The sequence below is a fragment of the Sceloporus occidentalis genome, unplaced genomic scaffold, assembly GCF_023333645.1.
Source record: "Sceloporus occidentalis isolate IW3139 unplaced genomic scaffold, rSceOcc1.0.p SCAF_1, whole genome shotgun sequence".
NCBI lineage: Eukaryota > Metazoa > Chordata > Lepidosauria > Squamata > Phrynosomatidae > Sceloporus > Sceloporus occidentalis.
In genome coordinates, this window is record NW_028316981.1 from 1669438 (window position 1) to 1694009 (window position 24572).

A 24572-nucleotide genomic window follows, 5' to 3' on the forward strand; every position below is an offset into this window, starting at 1 on the left:
ACAGAGGAAAATTCTATTCTGTGCATAATTTTTGCAAATCATGGTATGACTATATCTGGAATAATGTGTACAGTTCTGGTTGGTAGAGGTTTGGGTTTTGTTTTGTTTAAAGATAACTCCTTCCAGATTGTGGAATGGCCTGATGGAGGAGATCCATCACATTTTAAAAAGCTGTTAAGATACCCGGCCACCAAAAAGCCTAACTAGCTTACCTCGATTTCTGCTGTAGCCATTGTTTATTTGCTTTGTTTATTATCTTAAGTTATGTTTTAAATTGTAAACTGTTTAATTGTATTTTAGGGGGGGACTGCGAGATATGGGAATGTATGTTTCAATCTTGTCAGCCGCCCCATTTGTGTTGCACAGAGGGGCAGGCTAAGAATAAATGTTATTATTATTAACATCATTATAATCATCATCGTAGAAAAGATGTATAAAGACTGAGCCAAGAGCAACTTCCTTAGGGAGAAAGGTACCCTTCCTAAACTAAATATCTCAGGTTTCCACAGGATGGAGCCATAGCAAAAAGAGTAATCAGGGACAATGGCTTCCTGACTCACTACCCACATTTCAACACTAGCTGACTCCATGCTCATGGGGGCGTCCTATATTCATCTAGTCTCTGTACCTGCAGGCTAGTTTCCATTGTCATCTCATTTCAATATCCAACTGCTATGTCCACAAACAACATTGTTAAAACTAGAGTTGATACTACATTTCTCCATAGCCAAAGGATTTTGAATCTGAATTGACATTCTCACATACTTACGGCATATATATTTCTGTCCCAGGCTTCCATTCCACCAAAAGCATCCGAGGAAGTAGACTTAAGTCCACAAAAGGTCATGCTGCCAACTTTTTTCTTTCAGTTAGTCTCAAAGATACTACAAGATCTTTTCACATACTGATTCTACAGACTGGCATGGCTATATCTTTGAGTACTACAATTGTGCAGTGTGACAGGGCCTATGGTATGAAACAATCTCTTCTTGCAGGGACGAGATACCAAGGTATGGGTATTCACAACCTAAGGCTATTCCTTCCATTGAATGGTTTAAATAGGGCCCTGTGCAGGCCCTTTCTGCTTCTTGGGCTATTCTCTAACCCACTGGGGTTATGCACTGGAGCTGAATGGTGGGAGATTTAGCACAACTAAAACAAAGCATCTGTTATGGTTATGATGAAGATCATCATCATCACCACTACTGCCTTTACCATCACCCATGCCCTGCCTCCAAAGAAAGTACACTCTTGGCTCCTCAGGTCTTAAGACACAGAAGCCGATTAAACAAACATCTTCGACAGCTAGGAAGGCAAGCACAGCACCCAGTTCTCAGTCCCCACTGACAAGGGATGTCAGAAAACATCTCTGCTGCTTCCAGATTCAATAGACCTCAATACCTGGAAATGTGATCACAGATGCCAGATCTCAGACTAAGAATAGGCAGCAATGAGCAAAAGCTGTGAACATATTTCTATCTTGAAAAGTATCTGAAATGTATTTCAAGAAGCTACATTCCTTACAACAAGAAATCCACTGCAATGAACAACGTCAATGATGAAAGGTACGTAGAGTATGAAAACTCTGTTTAGATAAAATGCCCCTCCAAGGGCTGTGTTAACTAAGCCTTTTTAAACCTTTCCAAGCATAATAGAATCAGAGAACCATAGAATCATAGAAGAGACCACAAGGGCCACCTGGTCCAACCCCATTCTGCCATGCACGAACTCTCAGTCAAAGCATCCCCGACAGATGGCCATCCAGCCTCTGTTTAAAGACCTCCAAGGAAGGAGACTCCATCATCCCCCATTGAGGGAGTGTGTTCCACTGTCGAACAGCCCTTACTGTCAGGAAATTCCTCCTTATGTTGAGGTGCGCTCTTTTCCTGTAATTTGCATCCATTGTTCTGGGTCCTATTCTCTGGGGCAGCAGAAAAAAAGCTTGCTCCCTCCTCAATATGACATCCCTTCAAATATTTAAACGGGGCTATCATATCACCTCTTAACCTTCTCTTCTCCAGGCTAAACATCCCCAGCTCCCTAAGTCATTCCTCATAGGACATGGTTTCCAGACCTTTCACCATTTTAGTCATCCTCCTTTGGACACGCTCCAGTTTCTCAATGTCCTTTTTGAATTGTGGTGCCCAAACCTGGACACAATATTCCAGGTGGGGCCTGACCTAAACAGAATAGAGCAGCACTAATACTTCTCTTGATCTAGACACTATACTTTTATTGAGGCAGCCTAAAATTGCATTGGCCTTTTTAGCTGCCGCATCACACTGTTCACTCATGTTCAATTTGTGGTCTACTTGGACGCCTAGATCCCTTTCACACGTAGTTTCATTCAGCCAGGTGTCCCCCATCCTATATCTGTGCATTTTATTTTTCCTCCCTAAGTGCAGTACCTTACATCTCTCCGTGTTGAATTTCATTTTGTTAGCTTTGGCCCAGCTTTCTAGTCTATTCAGGTCATTTTGAATCTTGATCCTGACCTCTGGGGTATTAGCTACTCCTCCTAATTTGGTGTCATCTGCAAATTTGATAAGTATGCCCCCAATTCTGTCATCCAAGTCATTGATAAAGATGTTGAATAACACTGGCCGCAGGACATAGCCCTGTGGGACCCCACTGGTCACTTCTCTCCAGGATGAAAAGAAGCCATTGTTGAGCACCCTTTATAAATACTTGTTATAAAGATGAATACCTGTTTTATGATATTAGAAATTTTCTGATAGTCCAAAGTTCAAGATATTCTTAAAGGGGATAACACAGTTGTTTACAACCTTGGGAGCTGAGGTGAGCAAAAAAGGTGAACTCTAAGGAACTCTTAAACTGGACACTCTTGACTAATTAAGGGGCTGTGCTCACTGTTGGTAATTTTTTACTTTATTTTACCTGTCAGTATGAGCTTGTTGGGTCTATCAACCATAATAAAGGACTGTTTTGCATTCTACGCTATAGTATTGAGGGACCATGCCAATATCACAACTACTTCTACACATTCTGCATGGTTCCACTGGAATTCACTGCCAGATAATGATGATCATTTATATCAAAACCTTCCCGCAAATTTGGCATTCCAAGTAAAATACAATAAAAATATATAAAACAGTAACATTAAAATGGAATTAAACTAACAACAAAATCATGGGTGCCAATGTGAACATCTTTAGAGGAGGACAGGACAAATTCACAGAGGATGTCGTTCCTTGTGAGGATGGCTCTATATCACCTCCAACATCAATCAGGCAAAAGCCAGGCAGAGAAATCAATTTTATTCATGTCCAGCTAACATACTTCCTGATGGAGCAAATGGCTGGGCTCTCGACCTAGGGAGGTGCTTGGTCCAATCCAGTCTTATGTTCTTAAAAGCAGAAAAGGATTTGCATTGTTTCTTGAACATGTTGGACTATCTTTTGGTCATGAAGATCAAAGTAACCAATTAAGACTCACCAATCTTTAGACCAAACAAACGATCACGTTTCAGCCTCATGAGGTGGGCTTGCTCTTCAGGAAATCTGTTGGAAAACAAGAGCTTTTCTGCACTGCTTATTCCACTCTCTTCCAAGAAGGCCTCCATATTTTTCCTCAACAACTCATTTTCCTGTTTGGAGAACCTACCAAATCTCACTGAGATGCCTAGGTGGGAACAGGAAAATTAAAATGCTAAACATCAAAGAATTTAGGCCACAATCCAAGGGTTATTCTTCTTACAAAAAGGTCTGATTAGGTGGTTTCTAGTATGCAGTATAATCTTCACCTCACCACCACACAACTTTCACAGGTGACAAGCCTGCTCTGGGGGAAATGGCCATTCTTTGATATCCAGTACTCACACCTTTTTTTGGCAATTAAGTGTCTCCTGCTCCTCAACATGTCTCTTCTTGAATGCCATATTAATTAATATCATCATTGGTAGTATTGTATATACTCAACTATAAGTCGACCTTATGTATAAATTGAGACCAAATTTTGGGCCAAAATCAGTGATTTTGATGTGACCAATGGATAAGCCCAGGGTGAAATTTAGGGGCATTAGGGGATTAGTTAAAGAGACTCGCCAGAGGCAAGTTGATCAGGCAGAGTCCTTGCCTCAAAGCCCTCCTTGGCAGGCTCCACATGTAAGCCCTGCCCTAATTGGTCCAAAACTCACCCAGAGCTCTCCACAACTACTTCTCCTTGGCGGGGCTTCTCTTTGAGAGCACAGGGGTGGCAGCTTCACCTCCAGGGCTGCTTTAAACCCAGAATTGGGGGGGCGCGCGATCATTGGGCACCAGAATCCAGTTTAAAGCAGCTCCTTCTTCCTCTTCTCCTCAGCTGGATACTCGACTCCCCCCCCACCCTTGGCTTCTTCACGACAGGCAGCCAAGGTGAGGGACGGTCAGGGAGCCAGTGTGACCCCCCATTCTCCCCTCCACCTTGCCTGCCTCTCAGGAGACAGCCAGAGGGGAAGGGTCAGGGAGGCAGCGCTGCCTCTCCACTCACCCCTCCACCTTGCCTGTCTCTGAGAACACAGCCAAGGTAGGGAGAAGGATTGGGGAGCCAGCACTGATCCTCTCCTCTACCTTGCCTGCCTCTCAAAAGAAAACCAAGGTGTGGGAGAGAGTGTCGGGGACCCAGTGCTGACCCTCCACTCTCCCACCGACTTTGCCTCACTCTCTGGATACAGCAAGGGTGGGAAGGAGGGTCGGGGAGCCAGCATTTACCCTCCACTCACCATCCTCCCACTTTTGCTGCCTCTTAGAAGACAGCCAAGGTAGGGAGGAGCTTTGGGGAGCTAAAGCTGGCCACTTCCCCCCCACCTAGGCTATCTCCCAAGAGGCAGCCAAGGTGGGGATGAGGTTCTGAGGGTGGGCACTCACACTGCTGCCTCCTCCCCAGCCCAGCTGTCCTTTCAAGAGACAGCTGGGCTGGGGAAATTACCATGCTGACATGTATAAAAGTGAGACTCAGCCTTTTGAGTTATTTTGAACATTTTTTTTTACTTATACACAACTATATATGGTAATAAATATAGTATTCCATATCCACCAGGGGCCAGATGAGATGGACAGATTGCTTACCTGTAACGGTATTTCGTCGAGTGGTCATCTGCGAATACATACAAATGGGTTTCACTGTGCCTGTGCAGTGCTGTTCGGAAACTTTTGGAATCACTGGGCAAAGTTTACTTTGCAACATATAGAAACTTTTTGGCGGTAACTCCGCCCACCCGTTATAAGGCCCCTGCCTTCCCGCTCTTTCTTCAGTTCCGCAATTTTTCCGCCAAGCAGGCGATGGAAAGAGCCAATAAGAGCAGGACACTGAGGGGATGGACGGGTGGGATTTGTATGTATTCGCAGATGACCACTCGAAGAAATACCGTTACAGGTAAGCAACCTGTCCTTCTTCTTCGTGGTCTCTGCGAATCATACAAATGGGTTTAGACTGACAAGCTTAGGTAAGCGGCGGAGGGAGTGTCCTGAGACCAAAGCTATGGTAAACCAAGGTATATTTATTGTAACAATAAAACCTTAAACCATAAAAAGAGTCAGTCTTTTGATTGTGCACAAACTCAACATAGCAACCACACTGCAAAACTTGAGAAGGGATTGTACAGTCATGCAAGACCAATCCCATGGCAACTTGTGCAAACATCATTCAGCAGAATGCAAAAAGTGACATTGTTTACGTAGAACTGTAAACAAAACATCAGAACAGTGCAATCAATGACAAACATCATAACAGTGCAGTCAATGCAACCCTGAGACCAACACAGCCCTCCCGAAAGCTGCGTCTCGGATGGCCCTGGTGTCCAGCCTATAGTGCTTTATGAAAGTCAGAGGCTGGGACCAGACAGCAGCCTTGCAGACATCCTCCACTGGGGACAGTGGCTGTTCCATTCGGTCGCGAAGAGGTCGACTTGGGGGGTTCCCCACCGATCGAACAGGTCGCTGACCGTCTCCGGATGGAGCCTCCATTCGTGGCACACCAAGGGGGATCTGCTTAGGCAATCTGCCAACTCGTTGTCTTCCCCTGGAAGGTGGATCGCTTGGAGGAGCACTTGTCTCTGGATGCACCAGTCCCAGATGCGGAGAGTGATCTCGAGCAGAGTCTTGGATCTGGTGCCTCCCTGTTTGTTGATGTAATACATCACAGTGGTGTTGTCCGTTCTCAGGAGGACTACCTTGCCCGTGACCGAAAACTCGAATGCCCTCAATGCCTTCTCGACTGCGAGCATCTCCAATGCGTTGATGTGGAGAAGTCCGTCCTGAGCTGACCACTTGTCTTTGACGTCGAGGTCGAGCAGGTGTGCGCTCCAGCCTTCCAGGGAAGCATCGGTTGTCAAAGTCAATTGAGGCTGAGGTTGGTGGAAGGGTATCCCGATACAGACATTGTGGCAGTCCAGCCACCACCTCAGGGAAGCGGCCACCGGTCTCGGTACCGTGAGCCACTTGGATGGAGGGTCCTTCATCGGAGAGAAGACTGAGAGGAACCAGGACTGCAGGGGTCGGAGGCGAAGCCTTGCCTACGGTATCACGAATGTTTTGGATGCCATGTGGCCCAGGGCTACTTGGACGTCCCTGGCCCTTACCCTTCTGTGGGAGATGCAAGGCCTCAGCGATGCTATCAACGCCTGAAAACGGTCCAGAGGAAGAAATGCAGAGCATCTTTCGGAGTCGAGGATGGCCCTGATGAACTTGACCTGTCTGGTCGGTGTGAAGTAGGACTTTTCCTCGTTGACGACCAGTCTGAGGGAGGCCAAAAGGTGCAAGGCGAATGAGATTGCGTCCTGCAATTCTTGTTGGGAGTCGGCGGCAAACAACCAATCGTCCAGGTAAGGGAAGACTCTGTACCCCCTCTGATGGAGGTATGCCACCACTGGCGCCATGCACTTGGTGAAGACCCTCGGGGCCGTGGCGAGGCCAAAGGGGAGGCCGTTGTAGCGGTACGTGGTGGAGCCGACGGCGAAGGCGAGGAATCTCCTGTGGGACTCCCGAATCCCGATGTGGAAATAAGTGTCCTTCAGGTCGACCGTCGCGAACCACAGGTCCTGGTGGAGCAGAGGCAGAATAGAGGCCAAGGTTACCATTTGGAACCGACGGTACTCTAGGAAGCAGTTCAATTCCCTCAAGTCTAAGATGGGCCTGATGCCCCCATCTGCCTTCGGTACCGTGAAGTACCTGGAGAAAAACGCCCTAGAATATAGGTCAGGCGGCAAGGGGGAAATTGCCCCTTTGTCCATCAAAGTGCGCACTTCGCCGAGAAGGGTGTCCAAGGGGGAAGTGGACATAAAGTGGGGGGAGCTCTTGGAACTCAAGGGCGTAACCCCTACGGACATTAAGGACCCACGAGTCCGTTGTTATGGAGGCCCAGATGGTAGCAAAAAGGACTCAAAATGTCAAATAAAAAACAAGGGAGAAGGAATGAAGTGCGCAGCAACCCTTCAGGTTCTCTTCTTCCCCTGGTTGGTATCCTGCCGGAGGGGTTTTCAGCACCGAGGAGGAAAGTTCCGGCGGCCAGAAGAGGAGGAAGACTGAGAGGGATAACGGCGCCTCTGGGGTCCCTGTTGTTGGGGCTGCTGGTCCTGCTGGAAGGTCCCTTGAGACTGACCTTGGGGCTGCCAAGGATGCTGCCTCTTCCTGAAGGATGAGATGGAGGAGGTCGACATCCCATGCTTCTTCGCCGCCGCCTTCATCCTGAACCTTCTGTTCAGGCGTTTGTCAGTCTCGGCGTGGAAGAGGCCAGATCCATCCAGTGGGATGTCCTCAATAGCCGCCCCCACGCTAGCGTTGAGGTCGGACCCCCGAAGCCACGGATGTCGGTGTAAAGCCATCGATGCCGACATGGCCCATCCAGCACAGTCTGCCATGTTCCTGGAGGCGGTGATGAGCCAGCTGCCGATGGAGTGGGCCTCATCCCGTATCTCGACGAGACGCCTCTGGACCTCATCTGGGACCTCAGGGATGAGTGGCGAGATCCCCTCCATGAGGGTTTGGATGTAGGCCCCCATGCAGGCATTATAGTTGATGGCCTTAACTGCGAGAGCCGCGGCAGAGTAGGCCTTCTTAGCCAGGCCATCAACTTTCTTCGCCTCCCGATCCACCGGTAAAGTCGCCTGCTTGGGGACGAAGCCCTGTTGAGCCCCCTCCACGATCGCCAAGTTTGGCTTCGGATGATCGGTCAGCCACGAACAGCTCGAAGGGGCGATCCGGTTAAGGGACTCGATCCTTCACGACGATCCCACCAGGGAAGCAGGAGCATCCCACGACCTGCGGACAATGGTTTCGAGGGACGGAAGCAACGGGATGGAAGGCGGCGTGGGAACTCGACCATGGACACGGCGCTCCACCGGATCTTGAGCCTGCTCCTCCGGGAATGAGAGCTCAATGTCCAGGGCCCTGGCCATCTTGATGATGTGCTTGTTAAATGAACGCACATCATCGGTCGGGGAGGATGGCTCAGGGTGATGCATCCGCTGAGGGGACGCCTGGATGGAAGTGTCATCCTCGTCGGAGGGGTCCCCCGCCGGCAACACAGGCTCCTCGTCAGAGTCGGTGCCTGATGAGAGCTGGATGTCAGGCGCCCGGACTCAAGACACGGGATGCCCTGGTATCTGGAGGGTAGGCAACTCCGTCTCGGGACGAGCAGCGGAACGTGACAGAGTGTCGGATTTCAACGCCGCCGAATGCGAAGTCTGAGGTTTCTCCTTCCGAGGGGCCACAGGGCGCAGGTTCAGCTGGGTGAACTCGCGGAAGGTGGTCTCCTCTAGCACCGACATGTAATATCTCCCTGTCTCCGAGTCGAAGAACATGTCAGTGCCTTCGTCCACCGGCTCGTCCTCCTCCAAATGGAAGGAGAGAGGGGGAGACCGCTCCCTCAAGGTCCCAACGGCCTCAGCATCTGGGTGGGCGAAGTCCACAGTTGCCGGCAGCGGGGTGTCCAGGAGAGGAGCCGCATGAGAAGTGGAGGATCCGTCCGGATGGGAAGAGACGGAAGCAGGAGTGTGAGCCTTCTTGGTCGGGGAGCGAGCCTTCTTAGCCGGAGAGCACGACTTGTGAGAGGGACGCTCCTTCCCCTTAGAGGACGTCGATGCCCCACTCTAGCCATGGCTGGATCTGGACTTCTTCGATCCCGAGTCCCCCAGGGTATCTCTGGAGTGCCTCTTCTTCGACGAGCGGGGTGTCTCCCGGTCCTCCAGGGGGGAAAAGGGGTTGTCCGGCAAGTCGGTGAGGACAACCGCTGCTGGCGCCGATGGCTTGGATGACCTGCCCTTGCCATCCAGGGCTTTCTTTGGAGCCGAGGGTGCCCCTGTCTCAGGCAACTTGGAGGCGTGTCGGGATGTCTTCAACATGTTCGAGGACGGCACCGGCATGGGCTTCCGCCTCCGAACGATCTCTTGGTTGCGAGTCCTCCGGGGACGGCTTTCTCCCGGCTTTTGCCCTGGGCTCGGATCCCTCAGTCCCCGAAGATTTTTGGGGGAGCTTGGAGGGCTTGTCGGTGGCACTGGGTCTTTGGGGACCGCGGGCCACATCGGTGGTGGTCGGCGGAGCAGAGACCACACTAGACACGCTGGCTCGGGAAGAGGAGGCCGGCGGCACAGCCGAGGGGACCGACGACGGACGAGAGCCAACCTCCTGGACCTTGCCCTGTGCGATGGCTGAAGTCAGCCGAGACTCACGATTCTTGCGAGCCTGAGAAGAGAGAGACTTGCATAGGGAACAAGCCTTCGGATCATGGTCCTTGCCCAAACAGAGGAGACAGGAGGAGTGGGGGTCCTGGACGGGCACCTTGCCTCCACAAACGTCGCACTTCTTGAAGGGTGCTGGCATCTTTCCGAGGTCGTCAAGTCAGAGGGAAAATCCAAAACGAGGTCAATTAAGCCGAAAAGTCCAAAGTTACTGGGGCAGGAGAAAGAGAATGGTCAAGAGACGGTCCGAGGTCAGAAGTGAAAGTGATTCCAATAAGCGAAAGCGAGCGAAGTTCCCTGAAGCAGCTAACGCGGCGGAAAAAAGGAACTGGGGAAAAGAGCGGGAATGCAGGGGCTTTATAACGGGTGGGCGGAGTTACTGCCAAAAAGTTTCTAAATGTTGCAAAGTAAACTTTGCCCAGTGATTCTTGAAGTTTCGAACAGCACCGCGCAGGCACAGTGAAACCCATTTGTATGATTCGCAAGGACCACGAAGAAGAAATTAAAAAACGCTTAACAGGAGATGTTAAAAAAACACTATTCAAAGGCAGAAAGAAAATTAACAGCCACTTCACAAACCCATTTTAAAAACTAAAAGCCAGATATAATAAATGCCAGTTAACCACTCTCTGGAAACTCAAGAAAGATGGAGCCAATTCTAGAAAATGTTTAGGCTAGAAAATCTCTAGAGCCCACTGTGACGAACTGACTCAAAAACCAGCCAATCAGAACCCAGAGACCCTAAGCCAATCAGGAGCTGGCTGAGTTGGTTCTGTCAGTTAGGGTTTAGAATGTTGAGAGATGAAGTTGGAATGTTGACAGAGAAACTGTTGGGGAACAGTAGAGTCCAAGAGAGGACTGTGTTCCAATAGTTCCTGAGGGAACAGTATTTTGTTAGAGGAGGTGTTGATAATAGACCAAGGAAGGGTCTGTTATGTCCAGTGAGGGACAGTGATGGGGTTGGAGTCTGAAGTTGAGAGACTCAAGAGATAACTTGAGAGATTGTAAGCCTGAGGGCAGGGAACCGTCTAATTAAAAAGATTGTATGTACAGCGCTGTGTAAATTTACAGCGCTTTATAAATAAAAGTTAATAATAATAATAATAATCTGGAAGAGGGTTTCAGTTAGTTATTATCCTGCGGGATACGATAGCCTTGGTGGCTAAGTTAGTCAAAAGAATTGCCTAAAGAGGGACAGGGAAGTCCTGAAGTGGTTAAAGAATATCTGGGGAAAGAGGAATACAGTAACGAAATAAAGAGTACCAATGTAACGAAGTAACACATGCCTGAACTAACAGCTGTTTAATGCCATTTAGTTCAAGTAATATCTGTTCAAGCCCGTTGTTCAATAAAGTTCATATTTTGTTTTATCTAAAGGCTTGTCGGCCATATATATTATATCCACGCTACTATATTATATAATACTGTGAACCTGAGTTTTAACCAGGGTGTTGTCATCAATTATATTTGGTGATAGAGCATAAGGAGTCGTGACATAAATTGGGGGCAGCGATGAGATAATAAAAGTCCCAAGTGCCTGCCACATAAGAAAGGGGGTTCGTTACACCCACTTTCCAAATAACCAAGATGCAAACCTATAAATAAGAGGTATACTTAAAGAATTTACAGCGCTTTATAAATAAAGGTTAATAAGAATATACTGGCCACTATCTTACTTGAACCACCACCATTTTTTCCCTTCACCAATTAAGCATATTAGCAATTCACATGGGTAATGGGAGAGAAATGTACACTACATGTGTGTAGTGTTAGGTAAAAAAGAGTGTAGAGCCAGAGGGAAAGCATGTTCATGCAATGTACCCATTTGGCAAGCAAAAGGACCTGTGTGCACGTGTCTCCTCTTCATTGGCATATAAGGGTAGATCACTTGAATAGCAATAGGTACAAAGAGAAAGTGCCCCTGAAGGGTAGAGGTCAAGGGGAGCTGGGAAAGGTTTACAGCCTCAGTTTCTGGCACTGTGTGAGCATGGAGACCCAAAACTATGCAAGTAATTATGCCGGTTCCCAAGACTCTTTGTAATGAAATGTTTCATGCTGACATTTCACTTACTAGGAAGTAGGCAAGAGATGCAAGAATTAGATATGCTGGCACTCCCATGGGAACCCGAGAAACTGAGGCGTTTCCTCCCCTGGAACTGGAACTGGGGAATGTGTCCCTCCTTGTTTGTACTTAGACCACTCTGTGGAGGAGGTGGCGCTCAAAAGCACGAAAGGCTTTGATGACAGCAAGAAGTTCCAGGGCATTGATACGCAATTCCGTCTCTGAAGGAGACCACTGACCTTGAACACATAGGTAGTTGTAATAAGCGCCCCAATCTGTTGTGGAAGCATCAGTAGTGACTGTGATGTCCTGCCAGGACTGATTGAATCTCCCGCTGCATTTTCTTTCACATTGGTTCAGGCCATATTATGTTTAGTGTAGGAAAAGTTCTTTGTATTAGTTGTGGGAGGAGCTGTAGGATTCCCCTGCATTATTTCCAGGTTTGGTTTGCCCTTTCCCAACATGCTCTGCTGTAGCTGGAAGCTTTTAGTTTTGGAGCAGTCTTTGCTGTGAGCAGGCAGAGAGCTGTCTTTTGGTGGCAAACAGGCCCAGACAGCCGGAAAGGGCATTTCTTACATTTTAGCCAATTTAATTACCAATTTAGCCAAATTAGTTACCATCAGCAAGTGAGTAAAGGAATTCAGGAACTGAAAGACCCTGCACCAGCTCCACTGAGTGAGGAGTGCAAACCAACATCAGACCCAGAAAGATGACATCCGGAAGATTGCTGAAACTGTAAAGTATCTTTTGTTTAGAGCTGGGGAGGAGAAAACTCTTTATTTTTGTCCTTTAAATTAAATTTCCCCCCTTTTTAACTTTACATTCAGCTTCAGAGCCTTTTTGGGTAAAGAGTTTGATCTCACCAGGGTACCGGCGTTGCACACCCAAACCTGCCACCACCTTTAGTTGGGTGTGTCTTCATAGTGACCATCCTGGAAGGTTCCCTTCAAGATATTTGCCAGGAATAAGCCACCAGTGGAGAGGGTCCCAGAAATGTTGAGGGATGGTTAATCTCTTGGATTGGTCGTCATGGAGATGGTTGAACACTGAAAGAAACCATTCTTTAAGAGGTCTGAATTTCAGATGAGCAAGGTAGGTGACCGCCGTCGTGGAAGCCAGGTAACCAAGAAGGCACTGAATGTATTGTATTGTACTTCCTGTTGTACACCGCTTTGATCTAATTTGGAAAAGCGGTATATAAATAAACATTATTATTATTATTATTATTATTATTATTATTATTATTATTATTATTATTTCCCTTGCCGTGGAACGATTCATTGAGAGAACAGAGTGGAGATGATCCCAGAGAGATTTTGCCCTCCTCGTGGGCAGATAGGCACACGCCATGATGGAGTCCAGAGATGTTGCCTATGTATTCTATCACTCTGACCAATTGAAGAATGGACTTGGAAGGATTGATAACCCAAGTCGGTGAGAAGAGACTGAGTGGAGTGAATATCTTTGAACAGTTCAGTTCGGGAGGAAGACACCAGCAGCCAGTTGTCGAGGTAAGGAAAAATCTTTATTCCTTGCAATCGAAGATAGGAAATGACTACTGCCATGCATTTTGTGAAGACGCGTGGAGCAGTGGAAAGACCTAAGGGAAGGGCGGTATATTGAAAGAGATCGCCATCGACAGCAAAACGAAGAAACTTATGGTGTTGAGGCCTGATGGCAATATGAAAGTAAGCATCCTTCAGATCTATGGATGCAAACCAGTCTCCTTGATGGAGGAAGGGGAGAATGGGCTGGAAAGTCACCATCTTGAACTTGTGAGGCAAGATGTAGAAGTTGACGCCTCTCAGATCTAGAATGGGACAAAGGCCTCTGCTCCCTTCGGCACTATGAAGTATCAAGAAAAGTAACCCTCCAGTCTGCAGCTGGGTGGAATTTGCTGAATAACACCTTTGTCGAGAAGGAAGGAGATCTCCTGGAGAAGGGGGGTGGAAGGAGTAGAATGAAAAATGCCACTTGGAGGAGTACGTGAAAATTCTATGGCGTAACCCAGACAAACGATGGTGAGGACCCAAGAGTCCGTAGTGATCTGACGCCAGTTGTTGTAGTAGTGCCATAGTCTGAGTGGATGATGGGGAGAGACAGTGGAACATGACAGGTGAGAAGCTGGTGTCACTCCCGACGACACATCAAAAATGAGATTTGGAGGAAGAGGACTTTCTGGAGGATTGCAATTGTTGTCGTTGTTATTGTCCCTGATGTTGTTGTTGTTGGTTATGCTGTTTGAAGGGCCTCCTTGAAGACTGCTGGGAGGATCCTCTGAATTGTGAGGAAGCCCCAGAATGAGAACGAGAAGAAGGTGAAGGGCCTGATCTTTTGCATCACTGTTGTCTCTTGTACGGCTGTTGGTTGGAGGTCAGGCCAAGACGTTTACCAGTGAGACGTGCCTTGGCCAAAGAGTTATCGGTCTTTGCAGCAAAAAGGCCCTCTCCTTCTAAGGGAAGATGTTCAATTTTGGATTTGGCGTCCTCAGACAAATCAGTGGACCTCAATCAGGCAAAACAATGAAGGGCTACTGCCCCAGACATAATCCTTGCGGAGGAATCAACAGAATGTCTTGTGGAGTGTACCCGTTGAGTCACCAATGAGAGGGCTTCACCATAGAAGTCACGGGAAGCTGTTCTTTGTTCTTCCGGCAGATAAGGGCTAAATGAAGCCATTCTATCCCAGATAAAATTCTGGTAGGCCGCCATGCAGGCCTGCATGTTGGCAACTTTAGCATTAAAGGCAGCAGAAGCGTAAAAATGCCTCAAAAAAGGTCAATTCGTCTGCCATCCTTATCCGCAGGGGCAGCATGATTTTTGCCCGAAGACTTTGATGTTGATTCAACCACCAGAGTGTTAGGTGCTGGATGAGTGAATAGATAAGATGCAGTGTCGGATCATAGAATCATAGAATAATAGAGTTGGAAGAGACCACAAGGGCCATCCAGTCCAACCCCCTGCCATGCAGGAAATCCAAATCAAAGCATCCCCGACAGATGGCCATCCAGCCTCCGTTTGAAGACCTCCAAGGAGGGAGACTCCACTACACTCCGAGGGAGTGTGTTCCACTGTCGAACAGCCCTTACTGTCGGGAGGTTCTTCCTAATGTTGAGGTGGAATCTGTTTTCCTGGAGCTTGCATCCATCGTTCCGGGTCCTGTTCTCTGGACCAGCAGGAAACAAGCTTGCTCCCTCCTCAATATATCCCTTCAAATATTTAACCAGGGCTATCATATCACCTCTTAACTGTCTTTTCTCCAGGCTAAACATTGCCAGCTCCCTCAGTCATTCCTCATAGGGCATGGTTTCCAGACCCTTCACCATTTTAATCGATCTCCTTTGGACACGCTCGAGTTTCTCAATGTCCATTCTGAATTGTGGCGCCCAGAACTGGACACAATATTCCAGGTGGGGCCTGTCCAAAGCAGAATATAGTGGCACTATTACTTCCCTTGATCTGGACACTATACTTCGATTGATGCAGCCTAGAATCGTATTGGCCTTGTTAGCTGCCGCATCGCACTGTTGACTCATGTTCAACTTGTGGTCTACTTGGACTCCTAGATCCCTTTCACATGTAGTTTCATTCAGCCAGATGTCCCCCATCCTATATCTGTGCATTTCATTTTTCCGCCCTAAGTGCAGTACCTTACATTTCTCTGTGTTGAAGTTCATTTTGTTAGCTGTGGCCCAGCTTTCTAGTCTATTCAGGTCATTTTGAATTTTGATCCTGTCCTCTGGAGTATTAGCTATGCCTCTTAATTTGGTGTCATCTGCAAATTTGACAAGTATGCTCCCAATCCTGTCATCCAGGTCATTGATAAAGATGTTGAATAACAATGGCCCCAGGACAGAGTCCTGTGGGACCCCACTGGTCACTTCTCTCCAGGATGAAAAGGAGCCATTCATAGAATCATAGAATCGTAGAATCGTAGAGTTGGAAGAGACCACTAGGGCCATCCAGTCCAACCCCCTGCCATGAAGGAAATCCAAATCAAAGCATCCCTGACAGATGGCCATCCAGCCTCTGTTTAAAGACCTCCAAGGAAGGAGACTCTATCACCTTCCGAGGAAGTGCATTCCACTGTCGAACAGCCCTTACTGTCAGGAAGTTCCTCCTAATGTTCAGGTGGAATCTCTTTTCCTGTAGCTTGCATCCATTGTTCCGGGTCCTGTTCTCTGCAGCAGCAGAAAACAAGCTTGCTCCCTCCTCAATATGACATCCTTTCAAATATTTAAACAGGGCTATCATATCACCTCTTAACCTTCTTTTCTCCAGGCTAAACATCCCCAGCTCCCTAAGTCGTTCCTCATAGGGCATGGTTTCCAGACCCTTCACCATTTTTGTCGCCCTCCTTTGGACACGCTCCAGTTTCTCAATGTCCTTTCTGAATTGTGGCGCCCAGAACTGGACACAATATTCTAGGTGGGGCCTGACCAAAGCAGAATATAGTGGCACTATTACTTCTCTTGATCTAGACACTATACTTCTATTGATGCAGCCTAAAATAGCATTGGCCTTTTTAGCTGCCGCATCACACTGTTCACTCATGTTCAACTTGTGGTCTACTTGGACTCCTAGATCCATTTCACACGTAGTTTCATTCAGCCAGGTGTCACCCATCCTATATCTGTGCATTTTATTTTTCCGCCCTAAATGCAATAGCTTACATTTCTCTGTGTTGAATTTCATTTTGTTAGCTTTGGCCCAGCTTTCTAGTTTATTCAGGTCATTTTGAATCTTGATCCTGTCCTCTGGGGTATTAGCTACAGTATTCCCCCTAATTTGGTGTCATCTGCAAATTTGATAAGTATGCTCCCAATTCTGTCATCCAGGTCATTGATAAAGATGTTGAATAGCACTGGGCCCAGGACAGAGCCCTGTGGGACCCCACTGGTCACTTCTCTCCAGGATGAAAAGGAGCCATTGTTGAGCACCCTTTGGGTTCGGCCGGTCAACCAATTACAGATCCATTTAACAGTTCCTTTGCCTAGCCCACATTTTACAAGCTTGTTTGCAAGAATGTCATGGGAAACCTTGTCAAAGGCCTTACTGAAATCAAGATATACTATATCCACAGCATTCCCTTCATCTACCAAGCTGGTAATTTTGTCAAAGAAAGAGATTAGATTTGTCTGGCATGACTTGTTTCTCTGAAACCCATGTTGACTTTTTGTGATTATGGCATTGCCTTCTAGATGTTCACAGACTCTCTGTTTAATGATCTGCTCCAGAATCTTTCCTAGAACTGATGTCAGACTAACTGGACGATAATTGTTGGGATCCTCTTTTTTCCCTTTTTTGATCACCCTTTGCTGATCACCCTTTGGGTTCGTCCAGTCAACCAATTACGAATCCATGTAACAGTTGCCTTGTCTAGCCCACATTTTACAAGCTTGTACTGGATAGCCTGCGCGGTCTCTTCCAACGCTATGATTCTATGATCCAACAATCTGGTAATTTTATCAAAGAACGAGGTAACATTTTTCTGGCATGACTTCTTTCTCTGAAACCCGTGCTGACATTTTGTGATTGTGGCATTGCTTTCTAGATGTTCACAGACTCTCTGTTTAATGATCTGCTCCAGAATCTTTCCTGGTATTGAGGTCAGAATAACTGGACGATAATTGTTTGGATCCTCTTTCTTCCCCTTTTTGAAGACGGGGACAACGTTTGCCCTCCTCCAGTCTGCTGGCACTTCTCCTGTTCTCCAGCAGTTTTCAAAGATTATTGCCAATGGCTCCGATATTATTTTTGCCAGTTCTTTTAATACCCTTGGATGTGGTTCATCTGGTCCTGGAGACTTAAATTCATTGAGATTAACAAGGTATTCTTCTACTATCTCTTTACTTATTCTGTACTGAAATTCCCCTATTCTGTCCTGTGCTCCATTATCCTCAGGTTGAGCTCCCTTTTACTTTTCTGAGAAGACTGAGGCAAAGAAAGTGTTGAGTAATTCTGCCTTTTCTCTGTCTTCTGTTAGCATTTTGCCATCTTCTCCACGCAGTGGCCCTACTGTTTCCTTCTTCTTCCTTTTGCTGCGGACATATCCATAAAAGCCCTTTTTGTTGTTCTTAACCTCTCTAGCAAGCCTGAGTTCATTCTGTGCTTTAGCTTTTCTGACCTTATCTCTACACATGCTAGATTCGACCCTATCCATTTTCTCAACCTTTTTTTAGATGTAGGTGGCGTGGAGGCAGGCTTATTCCATGAAAGAGCCATGATGTCAGAGAAGGAAGCAAAGAAAGGTAAAATGGCTATTTGAGGCATCGATGTCATCATAGCCTCAATTGGATCCCGAGGTGGCTTGAGAGGGTGATCTACCTGGAGGCCAAGGGCAAGAGCCATTCTCTCAACAATGCCTGAGAATAGGTGTACATCTTCGATGGAGGATTGAGGGATAGTGTCATCAACCTCATCACCAGGGGAAGAGACAAGCGGAGATGGAGAACCAGGTGACGTCTCGTCATAAGCTGGCTCCTCTGTAGCCAAAGGAAGAGGCTGTGGAGCCAGAGTTTGGAATTCCACTGGCAAGGTAGCAGAGGGTATTAGAGCTGCCAATGTCAAAGGAGCTATCGACGCTGAAGGCACAATAGGGATGACCGATGGTATAGGTATCACTGTCGATATGGGTGTTGGCATCAAGATGATAGCCATCATTGATGGAAAGCTCAGCGAACCGGGAGGCCTCAACAACGAATCAGTGGTACGAGGTGGCAGCAAGGCAGCCCTATAGCTTTCGCAGCCCCTTCGCGAGGAGCGAGATCGACTCTCTATAATGATACTGGTCCCTGTATGACGGAGAATAGGAACGGTATGAAGATGGTCATTCCCTCCATTAATCTTCTGCCCAGTAACAAGCAACATACGACGCCAAAGAGTAGGGCAAATCGTAGCAACACTCATCAGCATGGTGCGGTGACGAAGGCCTCAGAGAGTGACCAGACAAAGGTAGCCGAGGAGGTGGCGACGGGGACAAAAACAAGAGCCTATAGGCCCACATGGAGGTCGCTAAAATCCCTGCAGGAAGCGTGGTCGGCACCGATGGTAGAGGAGAGAATATTGATGTCAGGAAAGTGATGACAGCGGATCGCATAGGCAATGGAGCAGTCATCGATGTCAAATCAAGGGTTACCGACGCTGAGTCTGAAATAATGATAGGGGTCGGACACAACACATCATCCGCTGATGCCGAGGTGTGGTTACTGACGTCAGTGTCAGAACAATCTGTGATTCTGTGGTTGAAGCAGCTGAGGGGGCATTCACCGCCTTAGACTTATACTGCTGGTTAGCTTTGTCGCCAACGTGCATTGCCAACCTCTTTTTAGCTTTCTGAGTGGACTCTTCCTGGGATATAGAGGGCACAAGCTGAGTTTTCGCTGATTGAACCTCCTGGTTTGACCGGCCAGCAGATGCAGTTGGGACATCAATGCTGAAGCAGTCGACGTCAAGGCAACAAAAAACCCAGAGGGCGATGTCGAAGTTGTTATTGACAATGAAGGTGGTGTCAACGTCAATGACGAAGTTCTCTGCGAAATCTTTGGAATCGATGGAAGTTTGGAGATTGGAAGTTTGGCCAAGGGATCCAGTAGAAAATAAGATTTTGGAGCAACTGAAAGAGAACACTCCCACAAAAAAAGATTTGAGCTTCTGAGCCCTGTTACGGAGAGTCACCGAGGTGATGGCCTTGCAGTGTATGCATTTGTCAGTAACATGAATCTTGCCAAGACAAAAAGGCACTTGGAGTGTCTGTCATTAAAGATGAGCTTTCTGTTACAAGAGGAACATTTTTTGAAAAGAGAAGCGGAGGCCATAAGAGGCCTAAGAGCGACGACCCCGTCTGGGCTAAAGAAAAGAAAGCTCGCTCTCCACACAAAAATAAAATGAAAGGGCAATGCTCAAGGAAAGAAAAAATAAAAGTGAAATAAAAGTCTCCCAAAGGAGAAATCTACTCAGCTGAGGAGCAATTCAAAGGAGATGTTTCTCTTGCAGTGGACAAGAGAACTGAAGGAGGAGCTAGATTGGCGGTACTGGGCATGCTCAGCGTATGGGAGTGGGCAGGGCTACTGCCAATCTACTCAGCTTTTCAGCTTCCGAATGGAGTCTCCGCGCCAAGCCCAGACCCTACTGTGTGAGGCACAGAGACCACAAAGAAGAACAAGGATATCCTGGGCCAGCCGGAAGGGGAAGGCTGGCTATAATTGTACTGGCATAATACTTTGGTGACCAAATGATCAAAGTCCTTTCCCTCTTACTGGAAGACACACAACTCCTTTCCCTTTAGAAAAGAATTGCTAATGAAGAAAATTCACCCCCATCCCCACCACACCTGAGTATTAAAGACCATACTCACCTTGTTTCTTAAAATGTTTAAATCTAGGCAGGTCTCTTAGGGCCAGTTGCTTGATTGAGGAATCCGAGAGCGTCCTCACATGTGGGATGAACTCCTCCAGTTCCTGGATGATGGTCTGCCTATTCTGCATTGGAAAATGTGGGGTTTTTAGAAATCCCTTGTCCAATATAAGAGGTTCAGAAACTGGATCATTGGAAGATGATGATGCTGTCTCATCTCTATGCCCACATACAGGGGATTTTTGCTGCCTGCTGAGACAACATAATACATGTTGATTAGAAAGAACAACATTTATTTACTTTCCATACAAAAACTACTTTTTGTTCTGTTTCTAGGCACAGTTCAAAGTGCATGTTATGAGATAAAGAGCTCTATGGTGCTGAGGTCCAGGCTACTGGGAGGACTGTATTCTCCTTCATGAGCCTGCCCTGTATTTTGAGATCTTCTTCTCTCTTTACACCACCCTCACAGGCACATACAGTGGGAACACAGAAGAGGGCCCTCTTGGTGGCTGCTCATAGGCTTTTTTTTAAGAGAAGCTAGACTGGCACACTGTGTCCTTATAGAATCATAGAGTTGGAACAAACCACAAGGGCCATCCAGTCCAACCCCCCTGCCATGCAGGAACTCACAATCAAAGCATACTCGACAGATGGCCATCCAGCCTCTATTTTAAAACCTCCAAGGAATGAGACTCCGCCACCCTCCGAGGGAGTGTGTTCCACTGTTGAACAGTCCTTACTTAATGTCAATAAGTTCCTCCTAATGTTCAGGTGGAACTTCTTTTCCTGTTCTCTGGAGCAGCAGAAAACAAGCTTGCTCCCTCCTCAATATGACATCCCTTCAAATATTTAAACAGGGCTATTATATCACCTCTTAACCTTCTCTTCTCCAGGCTAAACATCCCCAGCTTCCTAAGTCGTTCCTCATAAGGCATTGTTTCCAGACCCTTCACCATTTTAGTCCTCCCAGACAAAGACTTTTGTCTGGACAGACCTTTGGGAAATAGCTGCTCATGGGGAAAGGGATTTTAATAGTGTACTATATTGTTTATATTTGTTGCTGTTTCTCCTTTTTAAAGACTGCACTCTTCTATTACTTTTTGATCTATTCATCATTTAATTATATTTTAACTTCTGTATGATGTGAACTTTTATCTGTGTCTGTTTTAATCTTTTGTAAGCCACTCAGTGGTTAAGTTGCTGATTCTGACAATTGCAAGATCAACAGGTCAGCAGTTGGAGACCCAAGTGAAGTGTGATGGAGCGAGCTACCATCACTCATCCTAGCTTCTGCCAATCTAGCACTTAAATAAGTACCACTTTGGTAGGAACGTAACAGTGTTCCATGCAGCCATGTCGGCCACATGACCTCTGAGTAGTCTTTGGACAACTGAGATGATGAGAGATGAGCACTGTCCCCTACAGTCAGAAATGACTAGACAATCATGAAAAGGGGAAACTTTTACCTTTTTTAAGCCAACGTGACATCCCAGGGCTGGGAAAAAGAGGAACATAAATAAAAAGTAACAACAATGTTTACATCTTTTAATTATGTTAATGGCAACAGCAAAGAACTGGAGGTCTAAAATCAAGGAACGGAATATCCTGTCTACCTATATTTGCTCTCCAAGATGAATAACCTGGAGTTCTTCCGCAAGATAGTTTCTCTCTCTTATAATCCCCCAACACTACATCTCTATGGGAATAAGGCAGACTGTTTAAACAAACTAGTAAAAGTACCTGAATGGTTTCAAATACCTGAAATATAGTGAATATTAAAATATTAAAATATTAAAATAATATTTTTCTGGGCTAGCACATCATTCTGAGACCAACAACTTACATATGATATTGTTGTGAGTTGTTGTGATTTCCATCCGCCTCCACAGTGTCCGTCACTAAGAGACCGTCTTTAGTAGCGTCTGAATTACCAGTGGAGGAAGATACGCTGGGTTGCTTTTTATGCTTGCACAGCTTCTTTTGTGCAGTGGGGCTGCTCAATCTAGCAGAAAGGTCTGGAATGGACAGCTTTTCCCCAATCTTATTCTGTAAAAAAACTCCATCTTGAGGTTTTGGGGGTTCCTGAGAGAGGGATACAAAAATATATTCCTGTGTCTCCTTTAAATCACTTGCAAAGTCAGGCCTACCAACAGAGGCTTCTTTGGCTTTAACCTGCTCATTTGACAGTACCTTTGCTACCACCTCCTCCTCCTTCTTCTTGGTGGTGATTTCACAGCTACCACCCACCTCTTCCAAGTGATTTGCTTCAGGTAAACTGCTGGCTTCTTCTGGAGTCTTAGGGATATAGCACTCACTGACATCATCTTGTTCACTGGACCTGTGCTTTCTCTTTCTTTTCTTCTTTAGGGTAACTGTTCCAACCACATCATCCAGGTTGCTCTCTTTTACAACACAAGAATTTTCCAGTTGGGAGTCAGAGGTCTCCCTTGTGTCTTTTTTACACCTCTTGGATTTCTGTTGCTCAGTCTGATTCCCCTCTGTATCCTGACTGTCAACATGCAAAGAAAAAACAGAGGAATGATCAGAAGAAAAGGATGGGCTGGAAAAAGGATTCACTGACTGTTCATTTATCTTCTCATTAAGCTTCTGTAATTTTTTCTTCTTCTTTGGTGAACCCAAGAGTTGAAAGCTACCTGCACATGAATCATCTGCTGTGTCATTCCCCCCGCTCTTGGATTTCTGTTGCTGAGTCTGATTGTCCTCTTTATCCTGACTGTCAACATGTAAAGGAAAAACAGAGGAATGCTCAGAAAAAGAAGATGAATGAAGGGAAGGATTCACTGACTGATCGTTCATCACCCTATTAAATTTCCCTAACTTGTTTTTCTTCTTCTTTTTCTTCTCTGATGAACTCGCCCATGAATCATCTGCTGTGTCATTCCCCCTGCTCTTGGATTTCTGTTGCTGAGTCTGATTGTCCTCTTTATCCTGACTGTCAACACACAAAGGAAAAACAGGGGAATGCTCAGAAAAAGAAGATGAATGAAGGGAAGGATTCACTGACTGATCATTCATCTCCCTATTAAATTTCCCTAACTTATTTTTCTTCTTCTTTTTCTTCTCTGATGAACCCAAGAGTTGAAAGCTACCTGCACATGAATCATCTGCTGTGTCTTTCCCCCCACTCTTGGATTTCTTTTGCTGATTCTGATTGTCCTCTTTATCCTGACTGTCAACATGCAAAGGAAAAACAGAGGAAGACTCAGGAAAAAAAGAAGAATGAAGGGAAGGATTCACTGACTGATCGTTCATCTCCCTATTAAGTTTCTCTAACTTGTTTTTCTTCTTCTTTTTCTTCTCTGGTGAACCCAAGAGTTGAAAGCTACCTGCACATGAATCATCTGCTGTGTCTTCCCCCCTGCTCTTGGATTTCTGTTGCTGAGTCTGATTGTCCTCTGTATCCTGACTGTCAACACACAAAGGAAAAACAAGGGAATGCTCAGAAAAAGAAGATGAATGAAGAGAAGGACTCACTGGCTGCTCGTTCATCTCCCTATCAAGTTTTCCTAACTTGCTTTTCCTCTTCTTTTTCTTCTTTAGGGAACCCAAGAGTTGAAAGCTACCAGCACAAGAATCATCTGCTGTGTCGTTTTCCCTGCTCCTGGTTTCCTGTTGCTGAGTCTGATTGTCCTCTTTATCCTGACTGTCAATATGCAAAGGAAAAACAGGGGAATGCTCAGAAAAAAAAGGTGAATGAAGAGAAGGACTCACTGACTGTTTGTTCATCTCCCTATCAAGTTTTCCTAACTTGCTTTTCCTCTTCTTTTTCTTCTTTAGGGAACCCAAGAGTTGAAAGCTACCAGCACAAGAATCATCTGCTGTGTCGTTTTCCCTGCTCCTGGTTTCCTGTTGCTGAGTCCGATTGTCCTCTTCATCCTGACTGTCAATATGCAAAGGAAAAATAGAGGAAGGCTCAGGAAAAAAAGATGAATGAAGAGAAGGATTTACTGACTGCTCATTCATCTCCCTATTTAGTTTTCCTAACTTGTTTTTCTTCTTTGGTGAGCCAAAGAGTTGAAAGCTACTGGCACATGAATCATCCATTCCTTCTGTCATTTCCTTTAAAAAAGAAAGAACAAGAGAATAAAATCAACACAGGTAAACAGTATTAAAAAGCTTTACACGTAATAGAGAGTCTTCAATATTTTCTGACCCACCACTGGAACTAGAACCTACTAAAACAAATGACAGTAGTTTCCCATAGGGAAACCATACCTGCACACAGAAATTTAGGAAGAACAACTTAGTAAACTGGATAGATTTAGCTTGGAGAAGACTGAGAGGTGACACGATAGCTACTTCTAAATATCTTAAGGGTTCTTATGTAGAAGATGGAGCCAAGTTCTTTTTCTCTAGAGCAGTGGTGGCGAACCTATGGCACTAGTGCCAGAGGTGGCACTCAGAGCCCTCTCTATGGGCACACATGCCATCACCCCAGCACAGAGTTCGCCAGAGTTTG

General features: G+C 46.3%; 1 protein-coding gene across 4 annotated transcripts in view; it reads right to left on the minus strand.

The window, feature by feature from the left end:
- The window catches only part of LOC149320337 (transcription termination factor 1-like), a 65171-nt gene extending 42250 nt beyond the window's left edge, over window positions 1-22921 (minus strand). For 3 of the 4 annotated variants that reach the window (XR_016278392.1, XR_016278398.1, XM_089500864.1), the window contains exons 1-3: window positions 21936-22921; window positions 20091-20338; window positions 3457-3642 (exon numbers count right to left, since the gene is read on the minus strand). Coding sequence is in view for 2 of the 4 variants with exons in the window: in XM_089500864.1 (XP_089356990.1) it covers window positions 3457-3642; window positions 20091-20338; window positions 21936-22909 (1408 nt within the window). In the remaining 2 variants the exon portion in view is untranslated. The remainder of the gene's footprint in view (window positions 1-3456; window positions 3643-20090; window positions 20339-21935) is intronic. The other variant, XM_089500865.1, reaches the window with a different exon arrangement.
- Window positions 22922-24572: the final 1651 nt, after the last annotated feature.